This window comes from Panthera tigris, chromosome F3, assembly GCF_018350195.1.
Source record: "Panthera tigris isolate Pti1 chromosome F3, P.tigris_Pti1_mat1.1, whole genome shotgun sequence".
NCBI lineage: Eukaryota > Metazoa > Chordata > Mammalia > Carnivora > Felidae > Panthera > Panthera tigris.
Genome location: NC_056678.1, coordinates 20,875,775 through 20,893,099, shown reverse-complemented (window position 1 = coordinate 20,893,099; position 17,325 = coordinate 20,875,775). Strand labels below are relative to the sequence as shown.

At 46.8% G+C, this 17,325-nt stretch overlaps 1 protein-coding gene across 7 annotated transcripts in view; it reads right to left on the bottom strand.

Annotated features, from left to right (window-relative positions):
* The window catches only part of FAM20B (FAM20B glycosaminoglycan xylosylkinase), a 43,438-nt gene extending 29,385 nt beyond the window's left edge, over positions 1–14,053 (bottom strand). Inside the window, exons 1-4 of one of the 7 annotated variants that reach the window (XM_042975815.1) lie at positions 13,184–13,633; positions 10,092–10,216; positions 2,162–2,430; positions 332–833 (exon numbers count right to left, since the gene is read on the bottom strand). In XM_042975815.1, coding sequence (XP_042831749.1) covers positions 332–708 — 377 coding nt within the window. In that variant the 5' untranslated portion in view covers positions 709–833; positions 2,162–2,430; positions 10,092–10,216; positions 13,184–13,633. Of the gene's footprint in view, positions 1–331; positions 834–2,161; positions 2,431–10,091; positions 10,217–13,183; positions 13,634–13,794; positions 13,889–14,034 lie in introns of those variants that run through there. The other 6 variants (XM_042975817.1, XM_042975814.1, XM_042975816.1 and 3 more) reach the window with 6 other exon arrangements.
* Between the last annotated feature and the right edge of the window lie 3,272 nt (positions 14,054–17,325).

Sequence of the window (17,325 nt, the reverse complement as noted above, 5' to 3'; positions counted from 1 at the left end):
TCTGATGACAAGTTGCTGATTTCCCAACCAATTCATTTTGTATCTCTAACATTTGGCACACAGAACATATCTGATAAATTTAGCAATCAAGGAGAGCTCTAAGTGTAAAACGCTCAGTCTTATACAGAGCCAAAATATGTTCCTACAAATCTGCCCCAGAGAATCACAGAACACTAAGAGCTGGAAAATACTTCAGAGGTCTTGTAGTCTATTCCGCTCATGTTGTTGGAGAGAAGACTAAGAGAAGGTGATGAACAGTCTTCTATAAACTTCGAGCTACTTGAATCGACCAACTAGCACAATATAACTAACTCCTGAGAAGGAGACTTACCGCTTAGGTTTGAAGACGACTTTCTGTCCTCCTTCAAGTATCAGTAAGGCTTTCAGTTGTGTCCCTTTATAACCCACATCAGCTTTAATGATCTTCTTGGTGGCCATGGCATGCATGATCGCCCCCAGCTCTGGTGTCTCTTCTGGGTACACTTCCCGCGGAACCACCCACTGGGCTGCAATCTCCCAGGGAGACTGCAAGGTGTGGTCCAGCTTGGGCACCAGCTCTACCCGCAAGCCAGCCATCATTCTGTGAAAAGCCCTCTGGTCCTCTCGGTTTGCTGCTGATGTGTCTAAGTTGTCAATCAGGAAAACTTTGGTGAAGATAAAGATGACAAGAAGAATTGCTAACAGCACGACTCGCTGCTTTAGCTTCATGTTGACCTCTTTTCCTTCTCCCCGACCCACTCTCTCTCTCACTTCTCAAGGAGAGCCGGTTAGCAAGGAGATTCCATGATTACGCACACTGGTCCATTTCTTCACAGGAGCGCCTCCCACAATTCCTGTAAGCCCAAGTATAAAGCAAAATTAAGTCAGAAATTCTGTCCTTCCAGCCCTGAATGGTTTGCAAGCCTCAAATATATAACTCACTCTTTTATCCTTGCTATCCCTAAAGCCTGAGAAGACCCAATAATTTCAAATCGACTGGTCTGGGGAAGGACCTCACAAGTAAACACCAGGTACAATGAAAATTTTAAAGCAAATACTCCCGTCTTAAGAGGATGCAGACTCATCTAGGAGCCATTTGAATGGCTACAAATGCCAAAACACCAAAACAATGGGAAAGAGCACAACAAAAGTAAAACACTAAGATATGTGTAACTCCTTAACTTTCATTTTTGCCTTTCAAAATCCATAAAGGATTTCTGAACATCCAAAACCACCAGTATTTGGTAACTTTCGAGTCCTCATCTTCTCTAAATGTAAGTTTTATGACATGTTATAAGTCAGGAACTCCTAAAAATGCCAAAGAGGATACAGAGGAGAGCAGTAACTCCTCCGAATCCAAACCCCCAGCAAGCCTGGATGTGTCATTATCTGTTGCTCACGTAGTTAAACACAACGCCCAGACACGCATCTCTGCTTCATCAGTCTTCCACTAATTATTTTTCAAAATTAAAATCCCTGTAAAAGAGGGATAATGAAATCTGGACAAATTAAGTAAAGGAAAAACATATCCCTATGCCATCTGGCTATTAGTAGAACATGACCAGAAAACTAATGAAAGGTGGTACTATGGCAACATTATGAAGTCTGGACCGGTCGGGCATGTAACAAAGAGATGGGCGCCACAGATATGGACAAGCACTGCTTCCGGCATGGGGCTGAACACGCTCTGGTCGATCCCCAGCGAACAGATCCCACACACAAGATTTCTGCAAGAACATACAGTGCGGTCTCATTTGCATGCGGACAGGTTGCTTTCCACTCCACGGGGCCATTTAAAAACACGCGCAAGCCTGCCAGCTGGACGCCTACTGACAGCACAGCGCTGGCTAAGACAAATGTGACAAGAAGATAGCAGGGTGTGGCTTCACCCTCCAATTCATCTAACAACTCAAACCATCAATCGAAGAAATCACGCCAATACAAAAGGGCGAACGTCGGGCTGAGACCCTCCCGCTGAAACTGGAGACTGCTCTCCTAGGAACAGCTGGAAACCCCTCCAAACACAGTCGACCAGGGCAACGGCGTGTTCTGAGGGCATCACCTTGCGGTGAGCCTGCCGCCAGGCAGTTCATGCTTGGTGATTAACCTCCCGTTTGCGGTTCGTTTTGGTGACGAAGAGGAAAGGGAGAGTCAAATTCAAATTCTAATTAACTCCAGCCACCTGTTTTGTTTCAGCATCCTTCTCCCAGGGAGCACGTAACACTGTCAGCTGAGGCAAAGGCAATTCAAGTGCATCCAAAATGTAATTGTGACGGTACGGAGTTTGGTGTGAAACTCAGTAAGATGGTTCTCTGTGATTACGGTGAAGAGCGAGCGCTAGTCTGAGAGCAGATTCCAGAGACCGCTGGTTCCAGCACGACCCACGCACCACACAACTCCTTCACTGATTCTCCGCTCCTCCAGTGATCTGTTCAGCGGCACCCGTCTCGGCTGCAGTGACAAAAGGGAACGTGGAAATCTGGCTGTGTCAGCGACCGCTTCCTCAGTACCTCCAGCCGCAACCACCCACGGGCCTGGCACCACTGGCACGAGGGGCAGGCGCAGAGGGGCAAGCAGGGCGGCTGTCCGCCAGGACTGACTCTGGTTAACCCCCAAACTTCCAGGGCCGCTGCTCATTTCATTTGGGCTAAGTTCCTCCCTCGTGCTGTATAAACCTATCATATCTAAACATTCGGCATAAAGGCCACGGATATTGAGGTGTGTTTGTTTTTAATCACTAAAGCAACAGGAAGTTCCAGCAGCTCCAAAATTCAGACCAAACGGTCCCATTCCACAGTCTTTGTGCGCTTTTAAAATGGGAAATCTCATTACCTTTTGAATAGGCCTCAGAAGCACCCGTTCAGCAATTCGGGGCTGCAAACAATTCACCCACTCAACCAGGAGAGGGGTTTATGTGAAGTAAATGAAGGAAGAGTTCAACTGCTAAGTTATTTCACCATTTACCTCTGCAGATCGGGAGTGAGCACGGGGTGCAAGAGGCCAAACAAGTTTCCGTGTTTGTGATCAATCACCAGCCACATCCTGGCAGAGCAGGAAAGACAGGTGCCCTTCGTTCCCACAGCCACCAACGTAACCTAGTGCTCATCCCCTTCTGCTGAATCACGGAAAGAACTGTGTTCCAGGCCTCCAGGTTCTCCAGCGCAGACCAGATGATGCGCCACAGTCGCCCGCCTCATCACACACCGCTTCTGATTTCCCCACGTTCCTTAGCCAGGCATCAGAGCCGCCCTCTGCATGGGCTTCCGCGGTCTGCTCTGCCAGGCGGCACCGTTCCTCAGTTTCAACTCAGACGGACCATGACCAGGCTCTGCCCTGGTGTGGGGCTGACCTCTGCCCTGTCATTCCTCACACGGGGACTCCCTCAAAAGACCTCTTGCTCTTACCCTTTGTCCCCATTTTCTCCTGTTTAAAGCCTAATCTATCTTTCAAGGGCCATCTCCGAGGCCATTTCCAGCCCCTCTTCACACCCTACAGAAACCTCTGTCCATTAGAGCACGCCTTCACCACACTCTGCCTTGTCCAGTATCTTCTGCTACGTAGTTCTCAACTGCCCTCTCTGAAACTTGGCTCCTTGGTGATCTTAACTGTCTTTGCGATCCCTACGGTACCTCGCATAGTAAGGTGGATGCTTTATTCACCTACACTGAACAAACCACTACAAAGATCTTGGGACTGTGGCGTTAATCTCCTTTGACGTTCAGAATCACGTGAGCGTGCGGCACTTAATGCTGGCTCTCCTTTATCTGCTTATCCTCTTTGGGCAATCTACTTCTCTAACGACACGACACTCTGCTCGGTTTAGCTGGTAGTTTCAGGGTATTGTTTCTTTTTCTGAAGAAACAGGGACAGTTCAGAAAGAGGTTTTCTTTAGCTGGAGAGTTGCCGTTCCTTCAGCGCACAGGGTAAGCCAAAGATATTTAAGAAATCGACAATGTAGAGATCACAGTGGAATTTCTACAAAAAAGTCTCTCCTATTCCAGAAAAATCTATGAGATGCAGGATACGGTATCATACCATCCTCTAGTGATGGCATACTTCTTACTCTTTACGATGATCCCCTTCACGCCTGCATGCTTGAGAGGGTAGGAGACCCAAGATAGGGTTTCCGTGCCGTATTATCTTCTTCTTTTGTTGGAAACAACGGCACACTTACCATACTCTCCGCAAACTGGGTTTCTAAGAAGATACCCCATTTCGAAGGAAATTAAACCAAACTCACTGGCTACATTCCAAATTATTCATGAAAACTTCACTTGCATTCCCAGAGGAGTCTGCCTGCTCTATTTTATGCCTTCGCCTCCTCTCAGAAATGCTTCCAACAGTGTAACACTGTCCAGTTTATATTATGGTCATTTATTTTAATGGTTCTGTTATGTGGAACAGAGCCTACCTCACAGAACAAACAGACTCAAGGCAATAACATAACTCAAAAAACGTTAAATATAAAAAAGGCAATGTAAATGGTCGTCTTCACACTAAAAGCTGGCATAAGCTCTTAAATTGGAGTTCTGGAAGGTAGACCTTTATAAGAAATTTTCCTCCTGAACCCTGGTTTCATCTGCAGCTCCATCAGCTAAATGAGGCTTGCTATGGAGGCTCATTTACTTTCATTCTTCTCTCTCTCTCTCTCTCTCTCTCTCTCTCTCTCTCTCACACACACACACACACACACACACACACACACACACACACACACACATCATCCTACATATGTGACAAGTGTTTTATAAGGACAAACTCAGGACTATTAAGTTGCTTGGGGGAGAAGAGATACAGATTCTGCAGAAAATGCAGAAAAAAAGGGAGGTCTTAGTATGAAGTCTTCCACTCAAGAATCTAGCTGATGTCTGGAGGGACATATGCAGAAAAACATGGCAGTGCACAGGTCTAACTCATGGTGGGATAACATTCAATTTATGCAGCTGCTGAGGAACCTGTGAACACCCGGCCCCTCACTTACTACTTTAGGAGGAACTCCCACAAGCCACCAGTGAGATTCCAAGTCTCACTGGCAGCTGTGCACCCTAGAATCTCCCTTGGATCAACTGACATCCTTACACTATTTCTCCTCAAGTCATGGAGAAGAAATCCCAATGTTTGTGCAGAGTAACTAAAAGTGAAAGTTTCAGTAAGAAGTTTTTCTTATGTTTTCAATTCAATGGTCAAATAACATTCTTTCCACATAAATGGAATGTAACATGCCTGTGAGTATAAAGCGCTCACAATGTTCAGTATGAACATTTCATGCAGAAGGCTATTAACAAAGGAGATTTCAGGCAAAGTAGGAGGAATTTATTATATACTTTATAATCATAGTTACTCACATAACCTCCCACCCTTGATCCTGAGTAGGACTTACAGGGACCGTTTTATGAACTTCTTTAGTAACTGGGTTTCAGCAAAGCTCTGAAGGTCTGGTGGGGATAAGAAGAGGTAAGACCTGAATCTACTTAAGAGTTTTTGGTTGATTATCTACAAAGACAGATACCAACAATTCCTCCCATCACAAAGTAGAATCTATTTTTTCTCCTCCCGGAACCTGGGCTGGCTCTGTAACTTGCTTTGGCCAACAGAATGCAATGGAATGACTGTGTGCCAGGTCTGGGCCCAACCCTTAAAAGACCTGGCAGCTTCCGATTGGGACCCAGCCACCATGCAAAGAAGCTTGGGCTAGACTACTGAATGAGGAGGGACTGAGATGGAGAGGGGCCTGGCCAGCACCTACCCATTCTGGCCACCTCAGCTCAAGTGCCCGACACAGAAGTGAAGCCACCCCAGTTCTAATAGAGGTCCCAGTCAAATGGGGTCACACGTGTGATCCCAGTCTATAAACCATTTGGGCAGAACAACCAACCAGCTGAGCCCAGCTGACTTACACAATGGTGAGAAAGAACAAATCACTATTTTAAACCACTAAATTTTGGGGTGATTTGTCAAATACAACATTTTCGCATATAGTCTGCCCTTATCAACTATTTTGGAGACATTAAAAATATTGAGGGAGAAGACACGGAAATAAATCATGTGACTAAAAACAATTATCTCAGGAAGAGGGAAACATTAAATTAACCATTAAATATAAACACTGGAATAATCAATTGTTAGGTCATATTTGTAAATAATTACTAATGCCTTCCACAGAGCAGTAAACTCACTGTGAAATGAAATGTTACACACCATTTCTGTCTTCATGGTAGACGCTTAGGAAGATAGAGAATTAAGGTCCCTTTAAGGTAGCACAAGAAAAAACGGACTCTGAACTGGACCATTTACTAAAATCCATTTACATACTTTAGAACAATGGAGACTAACCTCACACCCTCACACAACTACATATGCCCAGTTTATAAAACCTGCCATTCATACTTCAGCCAAAGCCTAAATAATAGCAAAAATCACAACCTTTTAGTACAAAAAGTATTAGAAACACACACACTTTCACCCTGAGCTAAGTCTGATATAATGTCCTTTTGTTTTTTAATGGGTAGCGGCATCAGAGCATTGGGCTACATTATTATTACCCACCCCCTAGAAATAAACGCAGTTTCTCCTGCTGGTTACTGGCAATTCTGAGGAAAATCAAGAGCATTCAGAAATCATCCCACCTAGCACTGTGTGCTTCCTTCTTTCCAGGAAGTCAAAACCACCAATACCAAAGAGCATCACGTGTTTATTACCCGGCTAAATCCTGAGTATCCCCCAGGAAACCAGCCCATTCTTGCATTGCCATGCACTGCCTACCACGAGAGCATACTCTTCTTTTTCACCTTCAAATAGCAGTCTTCCACGAAACCAAAAATATCAAATAATATTAATCAGTATCTACATCTAGTTTTCCTTTTCCTGCTAATTCTCTGCTTAAGAAATAGCTTCTTAAAGACAAATACCCTACGATTTCACTTGGATGTGGAATTTAAGAAACAAAACAAAACAAAACAAAACAAATGAATGGGGAGGGGGGACAAAAAACCCAGACTCTTAACTATAAAGAACAAACTGGTGGTTAACAGAGGGGAGGCGGGTGGGGGTGGGTGGGTGACACAGGTGATGGGGATTAGGAGTCCTTATCTTAAGGAGCACTGAGTAATGTATAGAATTGTTGAATCACTATATTGTATACCTGAAACTAATATAACACTGTGTTAACTACACTGGAATTAAAATAAAATAAAATAGGAAATAGCTGCTTATTCTAAATGTAAACTCTTTTGAGGCAGAAAGGTTAAGAGTTTGTGGTCTGGATTCCGACTACCTGCTTTACCACCTACTGTGGCTCTTGGGAAAGCGATTTAATGCCTAACCTCCCTGGGCCTCAGTTTTTTCATATGAAAAGTGAAGTAAGAACACTATTGCCTAACTCACAGAGTTGCTAAAAATGAACATTACCACATTCACTGTGTTAAAGTTAGTGCCTGGGCAACCCATAGTGATCACTTGTTAGTCATTACTATAAGATCAAAAACCCAAAGATGACCTCCTGAAAGGAGAAAGAATGACAAAGAAAATAATCCTCAATGATTGTATTGTCTTCTGAGCCAAATCCTTTCCTAAGTTTGAAGAGCAGCGAAGACTATAAGCAAGTAGGTATCTTCAAAGTGGGTACCATGTGAAGTAGAAGACTGGGAGGCCATGTCACTAACTGGACCCACCTATTTCTCTTCTCTACAAAGTTCACATCTACCCCGTTCAACAATGGGAAGCATTAAGTGATTCTATTCTACAAAAAAGGTGCAAATAAAATGCCTTCACAATCCTTTTTTAAAAAAAAAAATTTTTTTTTAATGTTTTATTTATTTTTGAGAGAGGGAGAGACAGAGCATGAACAGGGGAGGGTCAGAGAGAGGGAGACACAGAATCTGAAACAGGCTCCAGGCTCTGAGCTGTCAGCACAGAGCCCGATGCAGGGCTTGAACTCACGGACCGCAAGATCATGACCTGAGCCGAAGTCAGCCGCTTAACCGACTGAGCCACCCAGACGCCCCTTCACAATCCTTTTTAATTTGGAAAATTAGCTCTCTGTTTTAAAGACGATAGCTTTGGGGGCACCGGGTGGCTCAGCCAGTTGAGCATGTGACTCTTAATTTTGGCTCAGGTCGTGATCCCAGGGCCATGGGATTGAGCCCTGTGTCAGGCTCAATGCTGAGCATGGAGCCTGCTTAAGATTCTCTCTTTCTCCTCCTTCTCCCCTTCTCCCCCACTCATGCCCTCTCTCTAAAAATTAAGGGGAGCCTAGGTGGCTCAGTTGGTTAAGCATACGACTCGATTTTGGCTCAGGTCATGATCTCACAGTTCATGAGTTCAAGCCCCGTGTTGGGTCCTTTGCTGTGTCAGCATGAAGCCTGCTTGGAATTCTCTCTCCCTCTCTCTCTACCCCTTCCCCACTTACGCACGCTCTCTCTCTCAAAATAAATAAATAAACTTAAAAAAAAAAAAGGATGATAGTTTTACACGTCCTAAAGCTCTTAAGATAGGCCTTAAGAGTAACTTAAAAGCTATAGGTATAGAAAATCCAATTCCCACATAGTCCAAATTACTCTGAGTATTACTTTTCCCCCCACTGTTCTCACTTCAACATTTGTTCAGATCTATAAACTCACAATCCCTTACGTGATTGTGTCCCATGAAGGAAGGTAACTAAAAATGATCACTAGGCGTTAAGGAAATGTTAAGGTAGCCTTTCTTCTGGGCTGTAAGAGCAAAAATGAAATAGGCAATAGAGAGTGTTTGTGCCCTCCGGAAAAAATTCAATTCCTGCAAACCTGTGCCATTTAAACCTTGATCTGGGGCAACTCTTTAACCCTATTCCTTGAAAAAGGAAAAGAAAAAAATCTTTAGCTCATACTGCTAGTGAGCTTTGTTCTAAAAAACCAACTCAGGCAGTGTTCCCTGATCCAGAAACTCTGGAAATGCCTGAGAATTTGCATTCTGTTTCAAGTGGGCCAGGTAAAACGAAACTTCCCAAGTTCTAGGTATTTATTTCACTGCTCAATTGTCAGTATATAACCACCATTGAAAGCTATATTATAGAACGTAATTCCCAGAATAGTGTGGAAATATGGAATTTCAAAGAATATAATATTATCCTTCAGATTTTCCTGTTTTCCGTCTATATTGCTCCATTCACTACAGTTCTGGAAAGGTATATTAGCTTTATGCAACAATAACACCTCACATTATTAACCTTACGCTCTGGGTGTGTCAAGCTGACGGGCCACAGATCACTCTAGAAACACCAGAACCCCAAGCAGGTCTGGGGTGAATTGAGGCTGAGTGGCTCCAGGCACGATCCCTTTGTTAAAATATGAATATAAACACACACACACACACACACACACACACACACACACACACACACTTTTGGGCATGGCTATCTCCTCTCCTATTCTGTGAGCTCCTCAAGGAAAGGAGATGTATTTTACTCTTTGTACTTCCCCATAAGCTGGCACAGTGCAGGGTGCGGGAGAGCCACTCAATAGATGCCCACCAAATAAAAGGAGTGAAGAACAAGGGAGGGAAACCTGCATGGTTATAAAAATGTCTTCAGCTCCTTGGTCTAAAGATGGCCTCTTTTACAGACACAGAGAAACTAGGTCCTGTGATGAATTCAGATACATAGCACAGTAAAACAATGCAGAAATATCAAATAGGTATACGTATACGTATTATGCACCCAATTTTAAATTGTTGCCGCCGTGTGCCCTACTTCCACCTTTCAAGGCCACTGCTACTGCCAAGCCTGTTCCTACCATTGGCTGGGACTGGGAGCAAAGGCGATCTGCAAATGCTAAGAGGAAGACTGGAGACGGCCCAAGACACTGCCCGAGAATGACACCAGACAGGGCTGGAGCCCGATCTTCATGTGTCACTGGCGATGCTTTCCGAAATGAGAACCACCGCTGGTACCTTCCTATCGTTTTCTCTTTTCTGCCGAAGAACTACACAAACATAAATGCACCTCAACAGGGTGCACGTCTGTTATCTAAACCAAGGGTAAGAAACGAGGCGTCCACAAAAGGTGTTTGGGCAGCCAACTCATGGTTCCAAAGTCCATCCACTAACGGAGAGGCGCGGCAGACCCTCGCAAAGCCCACCTGGCTGCTTCATGTCCCATCGGGAAGCAGAGTTACCGGGGCTGCTACTCCACAGAAGACCAGAAGCCGCTAATGTAAAAGAGGGCGGCAGGGACACGAACAACAGCAAAAGCACGACTTCCCCCCTGTGAAAGAAGAGGCAGGCTATTATTAAAGGCAGAGTCAGGAATTCAAAAAGCAGAGGACGGCAAACATACATATCTCAATCGCTTCGAAGCCCGGCTCCATCACGGTCAGTAACGGATGCCAGTACCACAACCTCAAGTCAATAAAAGAAACACGAAACTATATTGTTTAAAAAGCAAACAAAGCACAGAACACATTATAAAAATTTCCCCACAGTAAGTAGAAAACAAGAATCTTCACAGGTAAGACTTATTCCCTAAACAAATAAGATAAGGGAGGCACTGCTATGTACATACGGCAGAAAGCATTGGAGGGAATGGTATGACGGACTCACCCCTGTACTTGGTTCTGTTACACGTTCCTAATTTCATATGCCCTCACCTCCGTTTATCACGTACCCAAATTAGTATCCTCCCCTCCACTGGACTGTCACCTTGCCAGAAAGGACAGACCTCTAGACACACACCAAAGCTATCTCTTTTCTGTATCAGGCTCCACTTCTTATCTCATACTGGGATGACACCTGCAGCCCCAAGACTCATCAAGCCAGGTGCTAGGCCTCTCTTTCCTCTTTTGCTTTTGGGTAGGAAAGACAAAATCACAAGTCAGATCTCTGCATTATATTCTCTCCTAGAGGACTCCAGCAGTCCGGCTGGCATCAGAAGCTGGTCAGAAGCTGCCTTCAGTTGCAAAGTAAGGTCTTCCATTCCCCAGGTCTGTGCTAATGAATTCATTAGTCCTTAGGGGGTCACAGAGGCAGCTCAAGGAAGGAAAAGAGGGAGAAATAACATTGGTTTGGAATAAGGAGCTGCTGGAGAAGCACTTCCGGGAGGGACAGCTCTCCTTTCCCGTGACCCTCCGTAAGGGATGAGAAGGATGGGACAATCAGGATCAATGATAATGGTGAGGCCATCGCCAAGAGCTCCAGTTCTTCCATTAAAGCAAAAATACTGACTACCAATCCAACTGCTCCGTTAGTCTAGCCAGAGAAGGCTGCAGGAGCAAGTCTGCGAAGCTGCACCTGACCAGGGCACCAACGGCTGCCTGGAGGCTGCAGGTGGCTACAACAGCATACAATCACAGAATCAAATCTCAAGGCCGCTCCGGCAAGTAACACCCCGTACAGATACCCATCTTCACGGCAATTTTCAACAGTAATCTGAAACACACTTTCTTGTCTTTTCCTTAACAAAAACAGGAACTCAACAATTTATACACTAGAGTATTTCCCCTTCCTTCATACTGTTTGCCATTCATTCGTTCAACCACCAAGTATTTCTTGCACATCTACTGCGCGCTGTTAGGTGCAGAGAGAAAAGTATGCCAATTACCATCACTATTACGACAAACTGTAGTGCCTCATTGTAACTATACTTCCTACCTCAATCTACAAAACCACATGGCACTTAGTCCCCGGGTGACCAGACATCAGCTTCAGAAGGCTGTCTCCTTTTTATTGTTTGCAACTGTGGCCACAGAATACAAAGAGCGGCCTCTGCTTCTATTATGAGACTGCACCAATCATCAAGAGACAACCACTGTGGCTGCTATTTTTAAAAGTTATCAGTTCAAGAGCTGCAGTATCTGACTTCAGGGTTTACACCATGGAAATGATGGTCACACCAAGTGTGGGAAGTTCAAGTCTGCCCTGCAAACAAACAAACGAACAATTTCATTTAGAAATTCAATATTCAAAAAAGATAAACAGAAGAAGCTTTAAGGGCATGTGAGAGAGCTGGATTCTACAGATGGAAATCAAGAGAATGGACTAAAAGTCAAAGAACTAGGAACTCAACATCAAATAATGAGAAGACATCTAAGATTAGATGATAGAAACAGTGATGTTTGTTCCCTAATTCAGAGTACCCAGAAAGAAAAGCAGGACATGTGTTTTCAAGTTTTCACTCTTTAACCCAATAGTAGCTATTTTCCTACTAGGTTCAGAGAAACAACAGAACAAATCAATGACACATTTTCACAAGGCACACTGAAAGAGAAGCTGTGAGCTCCGAGATTTCCTGATCATCTTTTGCCATGACCATTCTATCACCACACTTTATCGTGAGCGAGGTTGAGAATCTGAATTACTTGCTTGTGCTTTTTTATTCTCCTCTGATAAGCACTTTGAAATCTGGAAACCCTTCCCGTTGACTGATTCCATTGTATGGTTCCAGGGATCAAAGTCCAACAACTTCGTAAACTTCAGAAAAGTTATCAATTTAACACAGAACATTAATTTCAAATCTACCTTAGGCTGGCTCTGAGTCTAGGCAAATAATTTAGCATTTTTAACACCTGTACCTCAGTTTCCCAAAGACATGTCTTGCTGATAAATAATATATGTGGAAGTGCTCTAAGGCTTAGCTCAAAGGTTCTGCATAAACTCAAGGATTATAAGCACACTGAGGTCTCTAACTCAATTTTTAAAAGCAACCCCAATGAAATTTATGCATTAATTTATAACACGATAGGAAATATCAATCTTAATCACCCGATTCATGTATAAACGTATGAAGTCCTACAATTTAAAAGCTAAAAGATCCCACGTTCCTCTTCCCCTTTCAAGGTGAGAAATCAAATCTCCACAGGGAAACTGGGTGGAGAGGATACTGATACCTGGCCCTACCTAGCCTCAAAGTCGCAGTATCAAGCACCTCTAATTTTCCTAAATTACATACTCCTCACCCATCCAAGTGATAATATAGCCATTTAAAGGATTAAAATTCCATAACGACCAATCATGCCCCGTCGTCTCCACTTTCCCTCCAACATCCTTCCACCCCTTCTCTTCCTACCGGAAGACTTGCAGACAACAGAAGCCTGCTTAGAACGAAACTCTTTATCAGATCCCACAATCAAGGGCGCAGCTTGACAACTGCTCACATCCATCAAGAAAGGCAACGTTTAGGTTCGCTTTTAATCGCGGGGCCCACACACCCGGAAATGAAATCTCAAGCGCAACCCACTTTGGACTACCGTATCATTTCCTTAAGTTGTGCCCGAGTGCGAGTGCGGGGTGCACGATCCCGAGAGACCGCGGAGCCCCGGCACGGTTACCCTGCCTCCCGCCTCGGGCCTGGTGGTCACTTGCGCTTCTCGGCCACGAGGTGGGCCCGCGGGCGCGCGATCCTCCCCGGGCCGCCGCAACGGGCGCTCGGCGGGACGCAAGGGCGGCACTGGCACCAGTCTCCTCTAGGGACCGCGCCGGGGCGCGAGGGGTGGTCATTAGAAAGACCCCCGGCGGCCCCAGGTAAGGCCGCGCCTCAGGCGGGCCGAGCGGGCGCTCCTCCAGCCGCGCCCGCCCGCAGGAGTCCGCCGGGGGGGCCAGCAAGGCGGGGCGCGCGGCCCGGGTCGGTCTCCAAGGCAGCAGTGGGGCCAGATCCGGGACCCGCCAGCGGCCGCTCGGGAACCGCTCCGGGTACCGGCGCCCGGCCCCTCGGGGAGGCGCCCCGCCCCCAAGCGGCCCCCGCCCGGCGCGCGCCACGCACCGCGCCCCGCCCGCGAGCCAGCCCGCACTTTCCCGCCCGCCGCGCCGGGGGCGGGGGTCGCGCGCCCTCCCCGCCCCCACGCCGCTCACCTGCCGAGCCCTAGGCTCGCTCCATGGCCGCCCGCGCGGTGCGGTGCGGTGCGGCCCGGCCACCCCCGCCGCCTCCCGGGAGGGGCAGCCCCACGCCGCGCTCACCGCCCCCAGCCTCCGCCGCCACTGCGGCTCCCGCCCACCCCCGGCCCGGCCATTCCCTGGCCACTCTCCCCGCGCTAAGCCGGCGGTCCCACACCCACCCCCCCCCCCGCCTCCGCAGCCCCCGACTGTTGGTACCGTCCTAGCGTAACGCCTTCCCCGCGACCAATCCAAGGGCTCACTCTGAGAGGCCCCGCCCCCGCCCTCCGGTGGGCGGGCCTACCGGGCTCGCTCCGGACGGCCCCCCTTAACCCTTCCCTTCCCGGGTCGGCCCCGCTTAACTCCCTCGGCGCCGCCTCCCCTCTGTCCTCCGCCTCCCTACCGCCCGCCCCACTTGCAGAAACTGACCTCGAACTTCTCTCTTGCCTTCTCTTTTTTCTTTCCTGATTTTCACAAGCAGGTAGGAGGCCAGGCAGTGGGACTGGAGAGTTGGGGTCCTTTAGGTCCACTTCTACTTGTGAGAAGCAATTTCCCTACGCCTTTTGCCCATTTGATTTGCCTCGACTGATGCTTCTATCTTAAGTGTATCCCCCTCGCCCAAAAGAGGCCAACCTTCCTACATCGAGCGCCAGTCGCTCTTCCTTGGGACCAGAGCAACCCCCCCCCCCCTGCTACATTTAGTAGCATTTAGCAAAACTGTGCTTAGTTTACTGTGGTATTAGTTGTTTAACGTCTATCTCCTGCAGTGGACTGTAGGCGCCATGAGGGCAGAACAGTGGCGTCCTGTTTTCCAATACCCGACACCCAGTAGACTCCCTGTAAATGGTTTGCATGAAAGATTCTCCCTCCCCTTAAGTTGCTTCTTTTCCATGGATTGCGTGCAGATCATCTGTTGTATAATGCACCATTTCATTTATTCAGCATAGACTGAGCTTAGACTTAGTGTATGTCCAAGGCACGTTGTGTATATAAGGCAAGTTGATTTGTGGGATAAGATGTGTGAGATGGGGAAAGACTGAGCCGATGCTTTGTTCAGGCTGTATAGTTCATTCAAGCAGTAGGATGCAGTGGAAAGAACTCCTTACTGACTGTGTGACATTGGTCGGGCCAATATCTAGAAAATGCCCTTATCTGGAAAATGGGAGTTAATCAAGGTACCTTATTTCACAAGATTGTTGTGAGGACCAAATTAGTACAAGTGTGGGGAAAGTGCTTTCACGTTATTGTATAATGGTAATGATTATTCGTTTGTGTATTTACTGAGCACTTGCCATCAGGAGAGCCTGAAGAAATAATGATGCCGGACACCAGCCCCAGACAATCTAGTGAGGGAGGCAGAAAACAATCAGTGCCAGAAGGAACACACTGTCAAATACAGAAGGAGTTGTGTCAGCTTTTTACTGGATGTAGTCGAAAGGGTTTGGGGTCGTTTTTCTGACCACGGGATACATCATTCTTAGGAAAATGAGCTGGATGGATACAGGGGTCTACTTAATTTCTCTGACATCCATCTGCCTGCAATTGGGTAATCTTGAACTTTGTTTACTACATCAGGAGACCATTAAACAAAAGGGCAAAGCAACAGTTCCTCTAAGATACTTTACCCCAAAGGACTTTCCTTTCGTGCCTAGAACTCTCACAAAGATAGTGAGGGTAGATTGTCCGTCACTGCTCAGGAGAGCACATCCTGTAGCTTCAGTTTCATGCTGATCCCTTCTGTCATTAAGGACATTCACAAGGGGTGGGGGCGGCTCATGGCCTCTCTAGGCAATCCACTCCAGTGTTTAATTTCACATCCATCAGATCCTTCCATCCACCCCATATGCTGCAGGACAGACACACTTTCTCTAATTCTGTCTTCAGAGATGAGAAGCCAGGGATTCAGGGCCTTCATGCTTTCAGACAGCAAAATTGTCCCCCACCCCCACCCCCGGCCGCCCCATCTTCCCCTCGCTAGACCACATTATTCAGGCTCTTTGTGACTGTATGCACAGCACCAGCACAGTCCTGATACAGCACGATGTTAGTATCTGCCCTCTTCTTCCTGCAGTGCGCCTTGCTTCCCAACCAATCAACAGTCAATATATTCTAGGTACTGTGGGGGATGCAGTCATTTAAGAAGGGGATTCTGCCTTCAAAGAGTTTACATGACTAGCACACAGGAAGCAGCTGCAAGAGATACGGGGGACTTAAATTATGCAGCACAGAGTCTGTGATCACTGAAAGAATCAGGGTCCAGGAAGATAGTGTGGGCCGGTATTGCCAGCGAAGGAGGATTAAAGTGAGCAAAATATGGGTGGGAGAAGAGACGGACGATATGAACCAAAGTTAGGTACTGCCGTGTGCACTCAACGACAGACGTCCTCAGCCAATGATACACGGTGGGAGACTTCTGTCTGTCCTTCGGTGAATGTCTACCAAGTGCCACGCGCTGAGCTAGACCCAGCTCATGCAAAGGCCAAAGAAAGCCTGGTTCTCATGCTTGAGAAGCTGATAGTCTAGTATTGAGAAATAGAACGGAAAGTCAGGCAGAACCCCCATAGGAAGGTCTGAGTCCTTTGCCAAAGTCCTAGGCATCCCTGTCTAATCTCCCCCTTTGCCCCTCTCTTCCCTGTCCCCAAACTGCAAGGCCCTTAAAGACACAGACTGACTTTATTTCATCTTTCTTTCCATCTGTGGAGAGCCTCCCGGAGAGTACTTTCTCTGCATTGACGTGTTGAAGTGCATCGAGGTTAAATCAGAGAACAAATTTGGCCGTGTCCCCTCTAGCCAGGGACAGTGCCCATATGTCCTCAGTGGAGGAGTCTTTAGTAGCCCAGTGCAGCATCCCCCAGTGGCTTGTCCACGGCCTGCAGAATTCAATAGCAACTCCTCTGCTTGGCATTTCCAGGCCCAGTCCACCTTACTGGGCCCATTTTCTGCTAATGTCTTACCTTCTACCCTAAATGATTCACTTGCTCTGAGGACATCCCCTTTTCTGCACCCCTGGTTGTGATCATACAGATTCTTCCTCTGGGACTCCCGCCTCGCCCCATCCCCCTCTCTACTTGTGAAACTGTTGTGTATCTCCCAAATACCATTTGCTCATGAAGCCTTTCCTGACCTCTGCAGCTGTGCATGTACTCCTGGGCCTCAAAGACTCAGAACTTTCTACCTCCTTTGCGGTATGGTTTGCAGTGATATCTTTGGGGATATGTCTGACTCCTTCCCCTGGATTGTAAACCCTTCATGGTCAAGGACAGTGTTCTATTCACATCTGCATCTTCCTTAGTGCTAATACTGTGCCTGGCCCATGGTGAACACTCAACACTTGAAAGAGAAGTTTTAGAACAGGTCCTGTAGGCATGAGAAATCAGAGATCTCTTTCTTGGCCTCCTCATCATTGTGTTTTCCTTTACCTGTTTCAGAATTTCCAGGTGCTTGCCAATTTGCCAAGCCCCAGGACTCAAATAACAGTCCAGCAATGCGAAGGTATAAGGGGAGGATTGT